Source organism: Hyaena hyaena, unplaced genomic scaffold (assembly GCF_003009895.1).
Source record: "Hyaena hyaena isolate Hyena2069 unplaced genomic scaffold, ASM300989v1 scaffold_438, whole genome shotgun sequence".
NCBI classification, from domain to species: Eukaryota; Metazoa; Chordata; class Mammalia; order Carnivora; family Hyaenidae; genus Hyaena; species Hyaena hyaena.
In genome coordinates, this window is record NW_024081071.1 from 1234145 (window position 1) to 1247194 (window position 13050).

General features: G+C 40.3%; 1 protein-coding gene across 50 annotated transcripts in view; it reads left to right on the forward strand.

Annotated features, from left to right (window-relative positions):
* Positions 1-13050, forward strand: part of MAP4K4 (mitogen-activated protein kinase kinase kinase kinase 4) — a 188711-nt gene that overhangs the window by 128831 nt on the left and 46830 nt on the right. For all 50 annotated transcript variants that reach the window (XM_039253053.1, XM_039253066.1, XM_039253056.1 and 47 more), the window contains exons 9-12: positions 854-932; positions 4270-4445; positions 6754-6826; positions 8317-8527. In XM_039253053.1, coding sequence (XP_039108984.1) covers positions 854-932; positions 4270-4445; positions 6754-6826; positions 8317-8527 — 539 coding nt within the window. The remainder of the gene's footprint in view (positions 1-853; positions 933-4269; positions 4446-6753; positions 6827-8316; positions 8528-13050) is intronic.

Here is a 13050-nt window from a genome sequence, read left to right on the forward strand (position 1 = left end):
TGAATAAATATTTGTTGAATGAATGAAAAAAATTTCCAATGGCTAAAAAATAGTTTCCGGTAAAAAATTGGATGTCAGTCTTGAACACCATGTTTCCTCATGTTTCCCTCTGAGGAACTGAGACAGGGATGTGTTGCCGGATCCTTTGTTTCAGTTTTCTTTCACAGTGGGAATAGATTGTCTTCTTGGCCCCCATTTCTCAGCTGCCTTGTAAGATTCTTACGAAGGTAAATAAACACACAAAAATGCACATTACCTATTGTGACATACTAATATGTGTGTTTATACCTGCTATGCCTTTATGGACAAGTGATAGATATATAAACTGTAAATACACAAGATCAAACAATCCATTTTATTCTCTCGTCGTTGTTCCTTCCTAGTAACAGTGGCTGCAGCAAAAGAACAGTTAACATTTCTGGAGGCTTCACTGGGCTTATTGCCATGTCTAGGCGCTATGTGAATGCCTTTTCAAGCAGCATCGGATTTAATCCTCACAGTGACCCTAAGACAAAATTATTTTCATAGAGATCTTATAGATGGTTTAGAAACTTAAGCTATTCACTCTTTTAAGACTTTGAATCCTTGTTTATCTCTGATTTATGAAAACTTTCCAATGTCAATTTGAAATTGTATGTTCTTCTTGTTGCTCTTGACCTCCTTATCTTTTGCTGTGTTTAAAAAGGGGAAATTCAAGGTATATCCTAGGGTTCATAGCTGGATATCTAAACTGCTTGACATAAAGATTATCAGTCAGATGATGGGACAGCACATTTGATATTTAGAGTGAGCCCTAGAAATTAAAAATAAGTAAAATAAGTGCCGTACTGACACAACCATCTCCTCTCCCCAGCTCTCTGTGACATGCATCCAATGAGAGCACTGTTTCTCATTCCCAGAAACCCTCCTCCCAGGCTGAAGTCAAAAAAATGGTAAGCTATGTATGCTTTTGTTGTTGTTGTTGTTGTTGTTGTTTCCTTTTTTAAAACAAACTGTTCCTTTTCAGTTTCACACCAAGGCAAAATTGTGGCCATTTTCATTCCCAAAGAACATAAGAGCCAGGACACTGAAACACCAGTTAAAATGGTTTTCTCTTGATAAATTTTCCTTCAATTACAAAATAGTAACAAGCGACCACATGAAATACTGTAACATGGTTAAAGAAAAAAAGTTTTATTTTAATATTTAAGCCCACTTTTAAGTATATTTCGAAGCATTTTCACATTAAAAAGCGAAGCTGTACTGCGTTTGTAGTTCCTCGGGTACGTACAATAGGATTTGAACGTGAATGGAGGCACTTAACTGTAATTATTACAAAACGTTGAAATTATTTGTATCTTTTTTCATTTCAGAAATGAGAGGAATGGTCCTCTATTTGGGCTGCCACCTTTCTTTCTCCCTGCAGCTCTCACACACTTGCTAAACCACAGTCGCTTATCAGTGAAGGGAGATGATGGTGACCTTCCTCGTGAATGCTTTAAGAATTGTATCGGTGTGGAAAAGTGTTGGTTTGGTTTAGTTTTAAAAGTCTTTAAGGGAGAGGGTAGTGCTTTGTTTTCACCTGAGAATGATGCTCCCTTGTTCCTCCTTGACTTTTTTTGAGTCCTTTCCTCTCACTTCTGTCTCCACTCAGGCTCCTCATGCATGTGGGCCCTCACCCCTTTTTCTGTTCCTGTTTTCCGGGGCACATCTGTCTCACTAGTGCCCACCTACTACTACCGTGTTTTTTTCCCTTTCTGAAACTATTTTCACTCCTTTTTCAATGAGTGCTATTTCCTCTCACATTCCTGACTCTAATTCTGAAGTATGTGAAAGATCTCAGTTCTGTTCTGGATTTGGTCTTTTAGTCATTACTCTGCTCTTCTTTGTTGCTCATCTTCTGATGTTCTGTGATTTTTCTTTTCCCATCTATGGACATTACACGCACACACGTATTTTCACTTTTTTCTTTCATGCTTCTCCCTGTTCCTCACTGTCTTTCCCCACCTTTTGTCTGCTGGCAAGAGTTTTCTCATTCTATTTATACTGTCTTTAACCACTGTCAACTCCAGATAACTGAGCTTATCTAGTTCCACTTACCAGTTTTTAGAGAGTTCTCTCAAGCCATACAGTTGTCAAGATTTTAGCCCCACTTGGTCTCTTGTCTTGAAACATGATAACTATGGACATCAATGGTGGCCAACCCTAGGGAAACCAAATGTGTACGGAGGACATCACCAAGGAGTAAGCTCTAGGGGTGGGGTAATACTATCTAGCTAAACCAAATAATGCTATTTTTATTAAAGGGAGGTTATGCTCTGTCTTCAGGGTACCTCACAATTCACAAGGCTTGTCAGTTGGCCCCACTCTGATTATTCTGTCTGTTACTTGCAGTTTCAGATTAACCACTCTGTGTATAATACAGTCATGTAAAGAGACAGATGTAGATGACGACAAATTCTTCCTGCATACTTATACCACATTTTCTCTAGAGTTGATTAGATGCATTTTCATCCATTTACATCATTGCTGTCATTTTACCCAGGTATTCTGAAAGAATGAGATGATTGCAAACATAATGTTTTTTTTCCTTTCTGATTGCTGTCTTCCTATCCACCAATGTAAATTCCAACTGCTGGTTTTGGAGAAGTGATCAGTGAATTCTCTTCTTGTAGAACTTGACAATTGATTTTGTGCAGATCATTGATTCCCAAATGTTAATTTGTAGACATGGAATGTGAGAATGTCTTTGGAATCTTTTAATTTAGGGTTCCAACCTCAAAGTGTTTCTGGTTTGTTAGGTCTGAGGAGTGACCCAGTATTTGTATTTTTTAATAAACTCCCAAAGTGGTCTTTGAGGACATTGGAGTTTAGGAGTCTCTGTTTTAGAGCAAGTTCCACTACAACTATAGAATCTTCCATGTTCCTCAGTAGCCCCAGAATAAAGTCACAACTTCGCTGCATGACTTTGAAGACCCTTCTCTGAGCTGACTCTGACCTGTTATTCTGTTCTTTTCCACTTTTTATATTAGCATCAGAAAACGATTCATTACTCCCTTACACTTTTCTACTTTTGTTCATGTTGTTCCTTTCACTCTGGAATGGTAGCTTCTCCCTCCCACTTGTAGAATATCAGCTATCCTACCTTTTTATGCTGGCTAACCCCCTGTAGCAGTATTCTTTCTTCCTCTGTAGGTTTGAGTACATGTCTGCTATTTCTGCATACATAGATTTCCTCCACTTTATTTCCTATGCGTATTTCTTACAGAGCCTAGCAGAAACATATGTAAATTGAGATTTCAATATTTGTTGAATTGAAAAAAATGGTACGTTTGAATGGAAATACAAGGTAATAGAAGTGATTATTAAAAGTAGTGAAGTAATTAGAAAGAACTGAACTAAAAACTGAACAACTCATTCATTCAACAAAAATTTATTACATACGTCTTGTGGTCTGCCCACACTCAGTGTTGGGCATTGCCGACAAGTGGAAAAGTAGGAATCCGTTCCTGACCTGTACCCCAGCAGGGAGATAAACATAAACGTGAAGCGTATAGTCTATTAAATGCAGACAGCCCTAGAGGAAAGACTCCTAACTTTAGGCATGTAGGGGTGGAGTGTTACCAAGGAAAGACTTACCTAAAGAGATCATATCTTCACTTAGTCTCAAATGATAGGATGGGTAAGTGTCTTGGGCAAGGTCGTGAATGGGGGTCATCATGAGCCAGGCATGGAGAAACAGGGACAAGTAGAAGTAGCTGGTAGGGTAAATGTTTGTGATAGTCATTGCCCTCCTCAGAACTATTATGTATTTCTATGTCTGTACATTAAGCAAAGAGAACTTACTGAAATGTCAGTTAACAGGTTCAAGAGCCATAGCACTTAGTCAGTCCAGCTCCTTATCTCCGTGTCCATCCTTGTCTTCCAGGTTCCTGACATCTACTATCCTGTCTGCCTTCATTTTCACAAAAGCCTCCCTTTACCCCCTTGTCTTCTCTACTCCTGTGATTAAATGATTAATAAGCAACATTACATTTAAACCTATTTCATTTAAATCTGACTGCTTTCAAAGCTTTCTGTTTGTGGTGTGTTGGTGGTGGTATGGTATAACTCTTAGACCATGTGTAAGTGATCCTTCTTATCCACAACGGTCCCGGGCTCCTAACAGTTTTACTGTGCACTTGCAGAATGTTCACAGTGAACTCTGAAGCTCTTGTATGGTTTCAGACTTACTGGTATTTTGGAGCTTTGCTCTTTGCAGTAGAAATTTGATGATCTTTTCTCTTACAGGTCTAAGAAATTTTTTAGTTTTATAGAAGGGTGCCTGGTGAAGAATTATATGCAGCGGCCCTCCACAGAGCAGCTTCTGAAACATCCTTTTATAAGGGATCAGCCAAATGAAAGGCAAGTTAGAATCCAGCTTAAGGACCACATAGACCGGACCAGAAAGAAGAGAGGAGAGAAAGGTATTAATCTGTTTTTATTTTTCATCTTAAAATAATATTTGAGGTTTTTGCCCACAAGAATAGGTTACTCCTTTTCCAACCCGGAGGTTGTGCTCCCTTGGCTGGTGCTGGCATAGTTTGCCTCTGCTCTGCAGGTCAGCCATGAGCCTCAGCGCCAGCCCAGCTCAGGTAGAGTAGACCAGAGCTGCGTGGTGTATCACCAAGCTGACACCAGATAAATCGCCACTGTGGCCGGTCAGCACAGAAGGATGTTTCTCTTGTTCCTCCTCAGGAACATGTCTTTTGCTGCTCTTTTTACTTCATTGTGTGCATTCGCATTCTGAACATGTCACTCAAGGTTTATTGAGCACCAGGTGTGAATGTCACCATCGGTGTGTTCACTGCATGTCTCTCCTGCTTGAGAACCCTCTGGGTTTCTTACTGCTTTACTTTGTGCAGGTCGTGTGGCCAGGCTTGGACTAATGGTGTGCCTGACTACTTTTCTGTCACCACGGCACAAGTGAACATGCTAATTATTTAATGTTCCTTTCTGTTCCTGGTGTCTTGGTTTTGTATCTTTATATGGCCTCCAGTACCTGCCTGGAGCACCCTGTCTCCTTGCTGTCCAGCAAGGTGGAGTTCAGACTTCTCCACTGTCTTCACTCAGCCTTCATCAAGGCCTCCAGCTCACATTGATCTTTCTGTTTTATGAATTCTTACCATAACTTTACAGAACAACATTTGAATAACTGGCATCTTGACAGTGAATTTTTTCAATGTTTAAATTTCAAGGCCAAAAAAGGAACTAAGAAGAGCAAGTTCAAGGCAGTTAAAAGACTTGGTCACAGTCCTCTTTGTAGGTCTGTATTGAGCTTTTACATGTTCCTTTCAGTCTTCAGAGCTACATTATCAGTGATGCTCACAACAACTTTTGGTTCTCTGATATATTCATTATAAAAGTAATTAAGTTTGATATGTTAACCTATGTAGTTACAACAAATGAACTGAAGTTTGAAAACAAAGCTTTTGGGGGGGCAGGAGAGGGAGGTTATTTGTGTATTGAATCATTTTCCCAGTATGTACCTTCTTAATAATAGCTCACAGTCATGGAGCATTTGCTGTGTGCCAGGCATTTACTGAGTACTCTGCCTGGACTCGTGTGCACATTTGTGGATGGGAATTATGCAGCACTTTATCTTCATTTACCTTTCAGATACCCTCGGCCTCTTGTCAGTAATTAATAGTTCATAGTATAGAATTTTAAACATAACAGAGTACTACTTTTGTAAAGGAGTCTAAAGATTACTTAGGTTAGAATTTTCTTTGGAAGCCAACCTATTTTTATGTTTTTAAAATTATACAGTTTTGATGATCTTTTCAGTGAAAAGAACTAATGTTGTATATATAGACTGATGAACTTGTAGATATGTATATCTAGAATTATAAATAATATAGACCAAACCCCATTTTAAGTTCTCAGAACTGTTTCTCTGCCAGTATCTCTGTATCTCTGAAAAACTTCTGTATCTCTGAAAAAAAGTGAGAAATGTGGTTTTGTTTGTAAATAGATTTGTTTTACATGTCTCTTCAACCTTTCTAGTTTTGATTGCTCTCTGGAATGAAATTGCTCACTCAAATTTTAGGTACTGACCTTTAGTACAAGGTCTATTACTTTGGGGTAACACTTTGAAACCTACTGAAGTGAAAACAGGTGGCTCACATTGACACTTATGCTTAATGTGGTGAAAGAAGAGCATCTTGTCTCTCCTTATATGGCTGTATTGTTTTTGCACTGGTTTTCCCCTGGCTTCACCTTTGTAATTTGTGGGGACATTGGATTTTGTCTCTTAATGCTCCAAGTACCTCCTGCATGTCACTCATCTGTCCTGCAGACCTTTCTCTCTGCACTCCGCGTGGCTTCCTGAGTGCCAACAGTAACCAGATGATGTCTCCTAATAATTGCCTTAGTTTGGGCAGTTAGTCCCTTTTGCATTTTGGCATCAGGATGACTTGGCTGATTTGCTGACGCATTGGAGCCACTTTTCTTGAGTGTCAAGAACTTGAGAGCACCTCTCACAGCCCTGTACCCCCTCACCAGTGCATCCCATTAGGGACTGTCTTGAATGCAGTGGAATCTGCTCTTCCATGGGGAATAAGGGTGGCCCAGGGAATTGGTGTCACCGTGCTCTTCCCCCAGCTTCCCTGTATATATGGTTATTTTCATGAGGAACATATCATTTATTTTCTGCCATAATGCTCTTGGAGATGCTTGCCTATACATGCATGTGTCATGATTTGTGAGCTGTTCCATTTATCTTGTCCTTCATAGATGAAACCGAATATGAATACAGTGGGAGTGAGGAAGAAGAGGAGGAAGTGCCTGAGCAGGAAGGAGAGCCAAGGTAATGATGAAACTACTATTCAGCTTCCTGCTTTATGAAGACATTGTTTCACACTAATGCCAGGATGTCAAAAGATGCCTGTGTAGTTCGAAGAAATCTTAAAGTACTTTGACAGTACCTTAATCTCTTCATTCTTAGAAAGATTCCTATGAACATTTTCCCCCTCTGGATCCTCTTATCCAGTGGTGCTTTACCAAGATTGCCCTCTTTCCCCTCCACTGGTCATTTGGAAGTGTGTAGGGTTGTGTTTGGTTCTGGGGAAAGGGAGCTTACCACTGGCATTTACTGTTCCAGGAGGCATGGATGGTAAATGCTGTGCAGCCCACAAAGGGCTGTCCTGCTCGTAGGCCAGGAGGGCTTCCATTGAAAAACACTGCAGTCTTTCCCAAAATGTTTTTTGTTTTGTTTTGTTCTTCCCACAAGTGTGGTTACTAGTATTGCATTTTTCTACAAGTGTATATAATGTCCCGACCCTTCTGCTAGTTTATGTTTTGGATATCTGTGGCTTCCCAAGGTACAGTGAAGCGGAAGGTTGAAGGTTTGCTAGTATGAACCATATAGTAACTATTCAGGGGATATGGGATTTAAAAATTTTAACAGTGGTTTTGCCTGGCAGTCCTTTGTGCTTTAGCTACACAGAACTTCCTGAACAAAATGAGGCTGGAGGGGCATGTTGAGAGACTTGTGGAGACCCATGTGTGGGCAATAGGGGTTTGAAGAGAGCACATGAAGAGATGAGAAAATCTTTTGATAAAACTCCAAAATGTCTTTTTCTTCTACATAGGAGAATATTTGAATCCGTTTGAGATTTAATATTTTGGAGTAATTTGAACCGATTTCATGAGAAATATAATTGTTTTGGATAGGAGCATGATAGAAGGGGAGAGTGGTTTAAGAAGATTGATTTGCCCTGTTATTTGTGGACACTGGAAGTAGAGCAGTGGCTCTCAGCAGGAAGACCAGCTAGGAATGATGCTGTTTATTATCTGTGCAGTGGCTCATTCCTGGGACCCACTTGGGCTCAACTGCTTACTCTGAAAATAGGCAGTGGGAGAGCATACATGAGGAGACTTGGTGGACCAGATGAAGAAGAAGGGAAGGCAATACTGACGATTACTCCGATTATTCTATCCTGGCAGACCCAAAACGTGATGTTGCTTATACTGGTGGGAAATAAGGTGGTCAGAGAGGGACTAATGAAGTGGGAGAAGAGGATTTCAACTTTGCTTTTACAGAGTTTGAGTTGACGTGAGACTCCAGAGTTAGAGAGATGTCTTGTCACGCAAACATCGCGGACAGAAACGGATGAAGGATATAGTGCTATTGATTTGTAGATACAGTTATTCCTGTGGGTTTATTGGTTGATCCCAGAGTGGAAGGAACTCATTAAGAAGATGAGTGAGAAATGGAGTAGCATGCTGAGGCCGCTGTCTCATCCAGAGGGCAGAGTGATCTGTGAGAACAACTGAAAGCTCTGCCTTTTCCTACAGCTCTATCGTCAACGTGCCTGGTGAGTCAACGCTTCGTCGGGATTTCCTGAGACTGCAGCAGGAGAACAAGGAACGTTCCGAGGCTCTTCGGAGACAGCAGTTACTACAGGAGCAGCAGCTCCGGGAGCAGGAAGAATATAAAAGGCAGCTGCTGGCAGAGAGGCAGAAACGGATTGAGCAGCAGAAAGAACAGAGGCGGAGGCTGGAAGAGGTAAGAAAAAGAAAATGTCCAGTTGGTTTTCTCTTCTTTATTCAAACTGGTAGCCAGACACTCAAAGGAGTGTTTTGTAGCCTCCCAATGGAATACCTTTCCCCTGGCTTAGCTAGTCAGCTAACTTCAGAAGAAAAGCTTCTATCTATGCTTTTGGACTGGCAGGCCTTCACATTCCTTGAGATCTTTGAAATGTTCTCCTTGCTTGTAAAAACTGAAGGACCTGCTCCATTGTGCTAGGTGCCGAGCAGCAGGGTCCCAGAGACCGCATCATACCAGTTCTGGAAAGGCTGTTTCTGGTTGTGGTTTAAGTTGGCCAGCTCAGGCTTGACTGGACTTCTTTTCTTCTGTTGGCCTCTGGATCCAAGTTCGTGTGTACACATTTTTCTGAAACTTCAGACTTTTTCACAGGAAAAACATTTTTTTGTACAAACACCTTAACTTTAGTTTTTTATAAATGCCTTAACTTTAGGTAAATATTAGAGTAAGGGATGAAAAAAGAATTACATTGGGTATAATACAAATGCCATTCTGTAATCTAATTGTTACTTAGCAGGATTAGTTAAATCCTGTGGTGGGGAAATACATTTTGTACTGCCTGCTGCTCATTTAACTCCTTAATACTGAGCACCACTGGTGATGTGGTTACCCACAGCTTTTTCGTTTGTAATCGATAGACTCTTTCACTTGGGGCTGAAAAAACCTTTTGATTTTATTTTCCGAACTACTTTTCATAGTCTCATAGCTCCAAATTTCTCATTTATGATACTACAGCTCCCAGTTTCTCATTCATAGTAGTTTCCACTTAATTCATACACCTTATTGCTTCATATTTCTTATGGCAGAAAAAGAACCCAAAACAACAAGAAAGCCCTGTACTGATACTAAACAGTAGAATTTAATGTAGATAACAGCACATGATATTACCCAAGTTATTTAAGAGTATATTTGGGTTGAGGGGAATCTTTGTTTTGTGTGTTTTGTAGTCTGAGTTCGGAAAACCTTATACTTTGCCCTGAGTTTAGAAAACTAGTGCCTGTCTCTCTAAGGAGAATGGAAAAGTTCACCCTGAGCTTGTGGAAAAAAACATAGGACAGAACCTTCCCCTGTAGGAGGGACAACATCACTGTTATATAACTCTTTTTGTGGCTTCTTTGCAAACTCTTTTGTAGTTTTAAGACTTTCTCCATGTTCTCTGAACATAACAGAAACCCAGAGGTAGTCCAGGGTTTTTCAGGGTTGCCTGTTGACCATGGACTTTGTGTATAAGAATGCTTGAGTTTTGAGGTTCTGGCTATTTCTAATTGTTTCTTTATGTGGTATTCTCCACTGTCCATTTAAATCCTGGGGTATACTTTCCCTGAGGACATGATACAGGTTAGTTTGGTGATTTGTAACTTCAGCTCAAGCTCATTTGTAACACATCCCACGGAAATTGCCTTCAGGCCAAGTGGTAGTGAGATAAGTGTCCCTTATCCATCTTCTGTGCCCAGTAGGGAGTGAGGATTACAAAGTGAAGGCCAGCACTGCCTAGAGGAGAGGCACTGAAGTTTTACAGCCATTTTGTTTTGTTAGTTAAAGTAAAGACTAGAAGATTAAGGATTCTACTGAATGAGAGCTTTGCTCTGTATTTGCTCTAGTTCGCCCCTTAATTTCACCTTCTAAGTAAAAATTCAAACTGAGTCATCTCTTGGCACCTCTTAATCAGGAAAGGTGGAGCTAGGTATGAAACAGGGAACATTCACGTGAGTAGAATCCACTGATTTGGGTTCTTAGTGGTCTAGCACCTTTTTACTAACCCACAGTAATTAAGCATTGTCTGCACTCTAGATCCCAGAAGGTAATATGGGAATATTTGAGCTCATAAATGATTTTTATCCCTTTATTGGCATTAAACCTTCAATCAGAACTATGTGGGGAACAGGGATTCCTTTTGTTATTAACAAAGTAGGTAAAGATGGTTAGCCTCAGTAATAAGATAAATGACAGTTAAACCTGAAAGGAGATGACAAATACCTGTCGTCGATGCCTGGCAAAAAGAAATGGCCCAGGAGTCAAGGTTGTAGGGAAACTGAGTATAGGTTTTCCTCTCTTTGCACCTGCCACAAGATCAGACTTATTGGCGCTAAGGACTCCTGCCACCCCACCATTTCTATTTCTGAGCCCTCTTTGCAGGTTAGTTCTTTTGCCCCGCATAGATCCTTCATCTTTATAAAAAACCTATATGTGTATATATTCCCCTCTTCCTTTGCTCCTTGAAATATGCTGATAGGATTGCTCTCCTTTGTTTTCTTTTGCTCCCTCCTCCTTGGCTTCTGCATGAACTGGAGATCTTAGAAGCCGTTGCAGATATTTTCGAGTCTTGTCTCTGAGTTTGGCTGACAATGAGGTTTCTGTTTCTGTTTTCCATTTTCCTTGTTGCTTTTGGATGGTCCCAGGCTGAAAAGGGGAGAATGCCGAGCTCAGGCAGCCAAGTTTGTACTGGCAGCTTCGTCCACTGCTTCTCTGGACCTCACAGCTCCTCAAGTGTTCGACTCTGCTCTCTAGTCTTTCTCATCAGGATCCACTCAGGGTTTTCTCCGCCTCTTCTAAATATTTCATCCATATTCGAAACCCCATGTGGTAATGACCCAGCTTCAAAAATTTTAATGTTACCATATTACTTTTCATATTTAGCTGCATCATCACACGTGTGGCTCAAATAGAATTGTTGCTTCTAGCTCATTTTTTTCCTCCATAAAAATTGTTTACAGGCCAGCTTTTTCTTCCATTCTTTCTTTTGTTGTATTTTCTTGGGCACAAAGGAAGACTATTTCATTGTATTGTTGTCTTATCCTAATGGTTCATGCTCTTTTTTCATTGAATCTGGATTTGGTACCTGTTAACTATTTCTTCCTACTCCCACCACATCCACATATTTGATTAGCATGTTTTCTCATTCTTCATCTAATTTTAATAGAAATATGAAGAGACCACCTGATCAGCAGTCTAAGTTAAGATTGCCATGTTAGTTGGTGTACTTCAGATGTTTTTTGAACCTGTTACATATTTCACTAAGTTTCCGTTTCCTAGTCTATACTTCTTCATTTCGACCTCAAAGAAACTTAACAAACGATTGGTAAAAGCAAGATACATTTGTCTGTGGTTTGGTGTGCTACTTTAGTTAAACTTGAAAGAAAGAAAATTTCTTAGGGAAGATTTGTTTTTTGTTTTAATTTTTTAAAATGTTTTTATTTATTTCTGAGACAGAGAGAGACATAGAGACAGCGTGAGCAGGGGAGAGTCAGAGAGAGAGGGAGATACAGAATCTGAAACAGGCTCCAGGCTCTGAGCTAGCTGTCAGCACAGAGCCCAACACAGGGCTCGAACCCACAAACTGTGAGATCATGACCTGAACTGAAGTCAGATGCTTAACCGACTGAGCCACCTAGGTGCCCCAGGGAAGATTTGTTTTTAATAGGCCTTTGGTGCCATCATAACAATAGCATATTCTCGTGGTTTTTTTCTTTAATGTGCATAATGGATTATTTTAGCATGTAGGAGTCACAGTCAAACAGTTAAGGTTAGAATTTATCCTTTCCTTTAAACAAACAAACAAACAAAACCCCTAATTTCCTGTCTCCCCAGTCTTCCCCTGTGGGAAGATGACCAAGGTGCCTGTGCCCTGGAGACTTTTTAGGCTCTGAAGGTGCAGCTGTCACTTGGTAATTGGGGCTGCCTCACGTTGGGGGTAAATGTTAGTATCAGTCCCAGTGGTTTCTTTTCTTTTTCTTCCACCAGAGGACACATGGCTATACTCATTTCTACAAATTTCAAAGTGGTTAAAATTTTAGAGAGGTCGGTAGAAGTGGAAGAAATTGAAGATAAAGGAAAGCAAGAGAAAAAGAATTTTTCTGTGTGAAATGAGATCAGTATTGAAGCTGATTATAATACTAGAGAAACCTAACCATTTCTAAGGAAAAAGTTAATAAACTGCCCCATGCATTTGTATTTGTGAGATCTCGGGAAGAAGGCATGGTGGACTCCTTCACCCCAACAGGGTCTTCATGTATCTTAAAGGAATAGGAACCATTTTCTCACCCCACTTTGCCTACACAAAGGCCTTTGTTTGGCAGATTGTGATCGTCTCCCATCACGAGTACATGTTCGCACGGTGCTCCCTTTTTTACATGCATGTTTCCGGGTGTGCAGGTACCCCTGTAGCCCATGCCTTGCCTTCTCTGTCAGCAGCTCCTTTTTTTTTTTTTTTTTTTTTTTTTTTGCAGAAGGTAGCTGTCTTGTCTTTCAGCCTTCTTAGAAGTTCTCAGATGTTCCTTTGGCATCCTAGTCTAGCATCTGGTTATATTTACAGTTAAATTTTGTAAGAGTTAGCTTAATTCACCAAATGTTACTTGTTGCCTAAGGATGGGGAAGAGTTGTCTTTGGGGAGAAGCAAATAGTTTTTCCTCTAAGGCCTCATCAGAACTTGCACGAAAGAAACCTCAAGGATTGGTGGTATGTGTGTGGAGTAAAATGACCTCAGA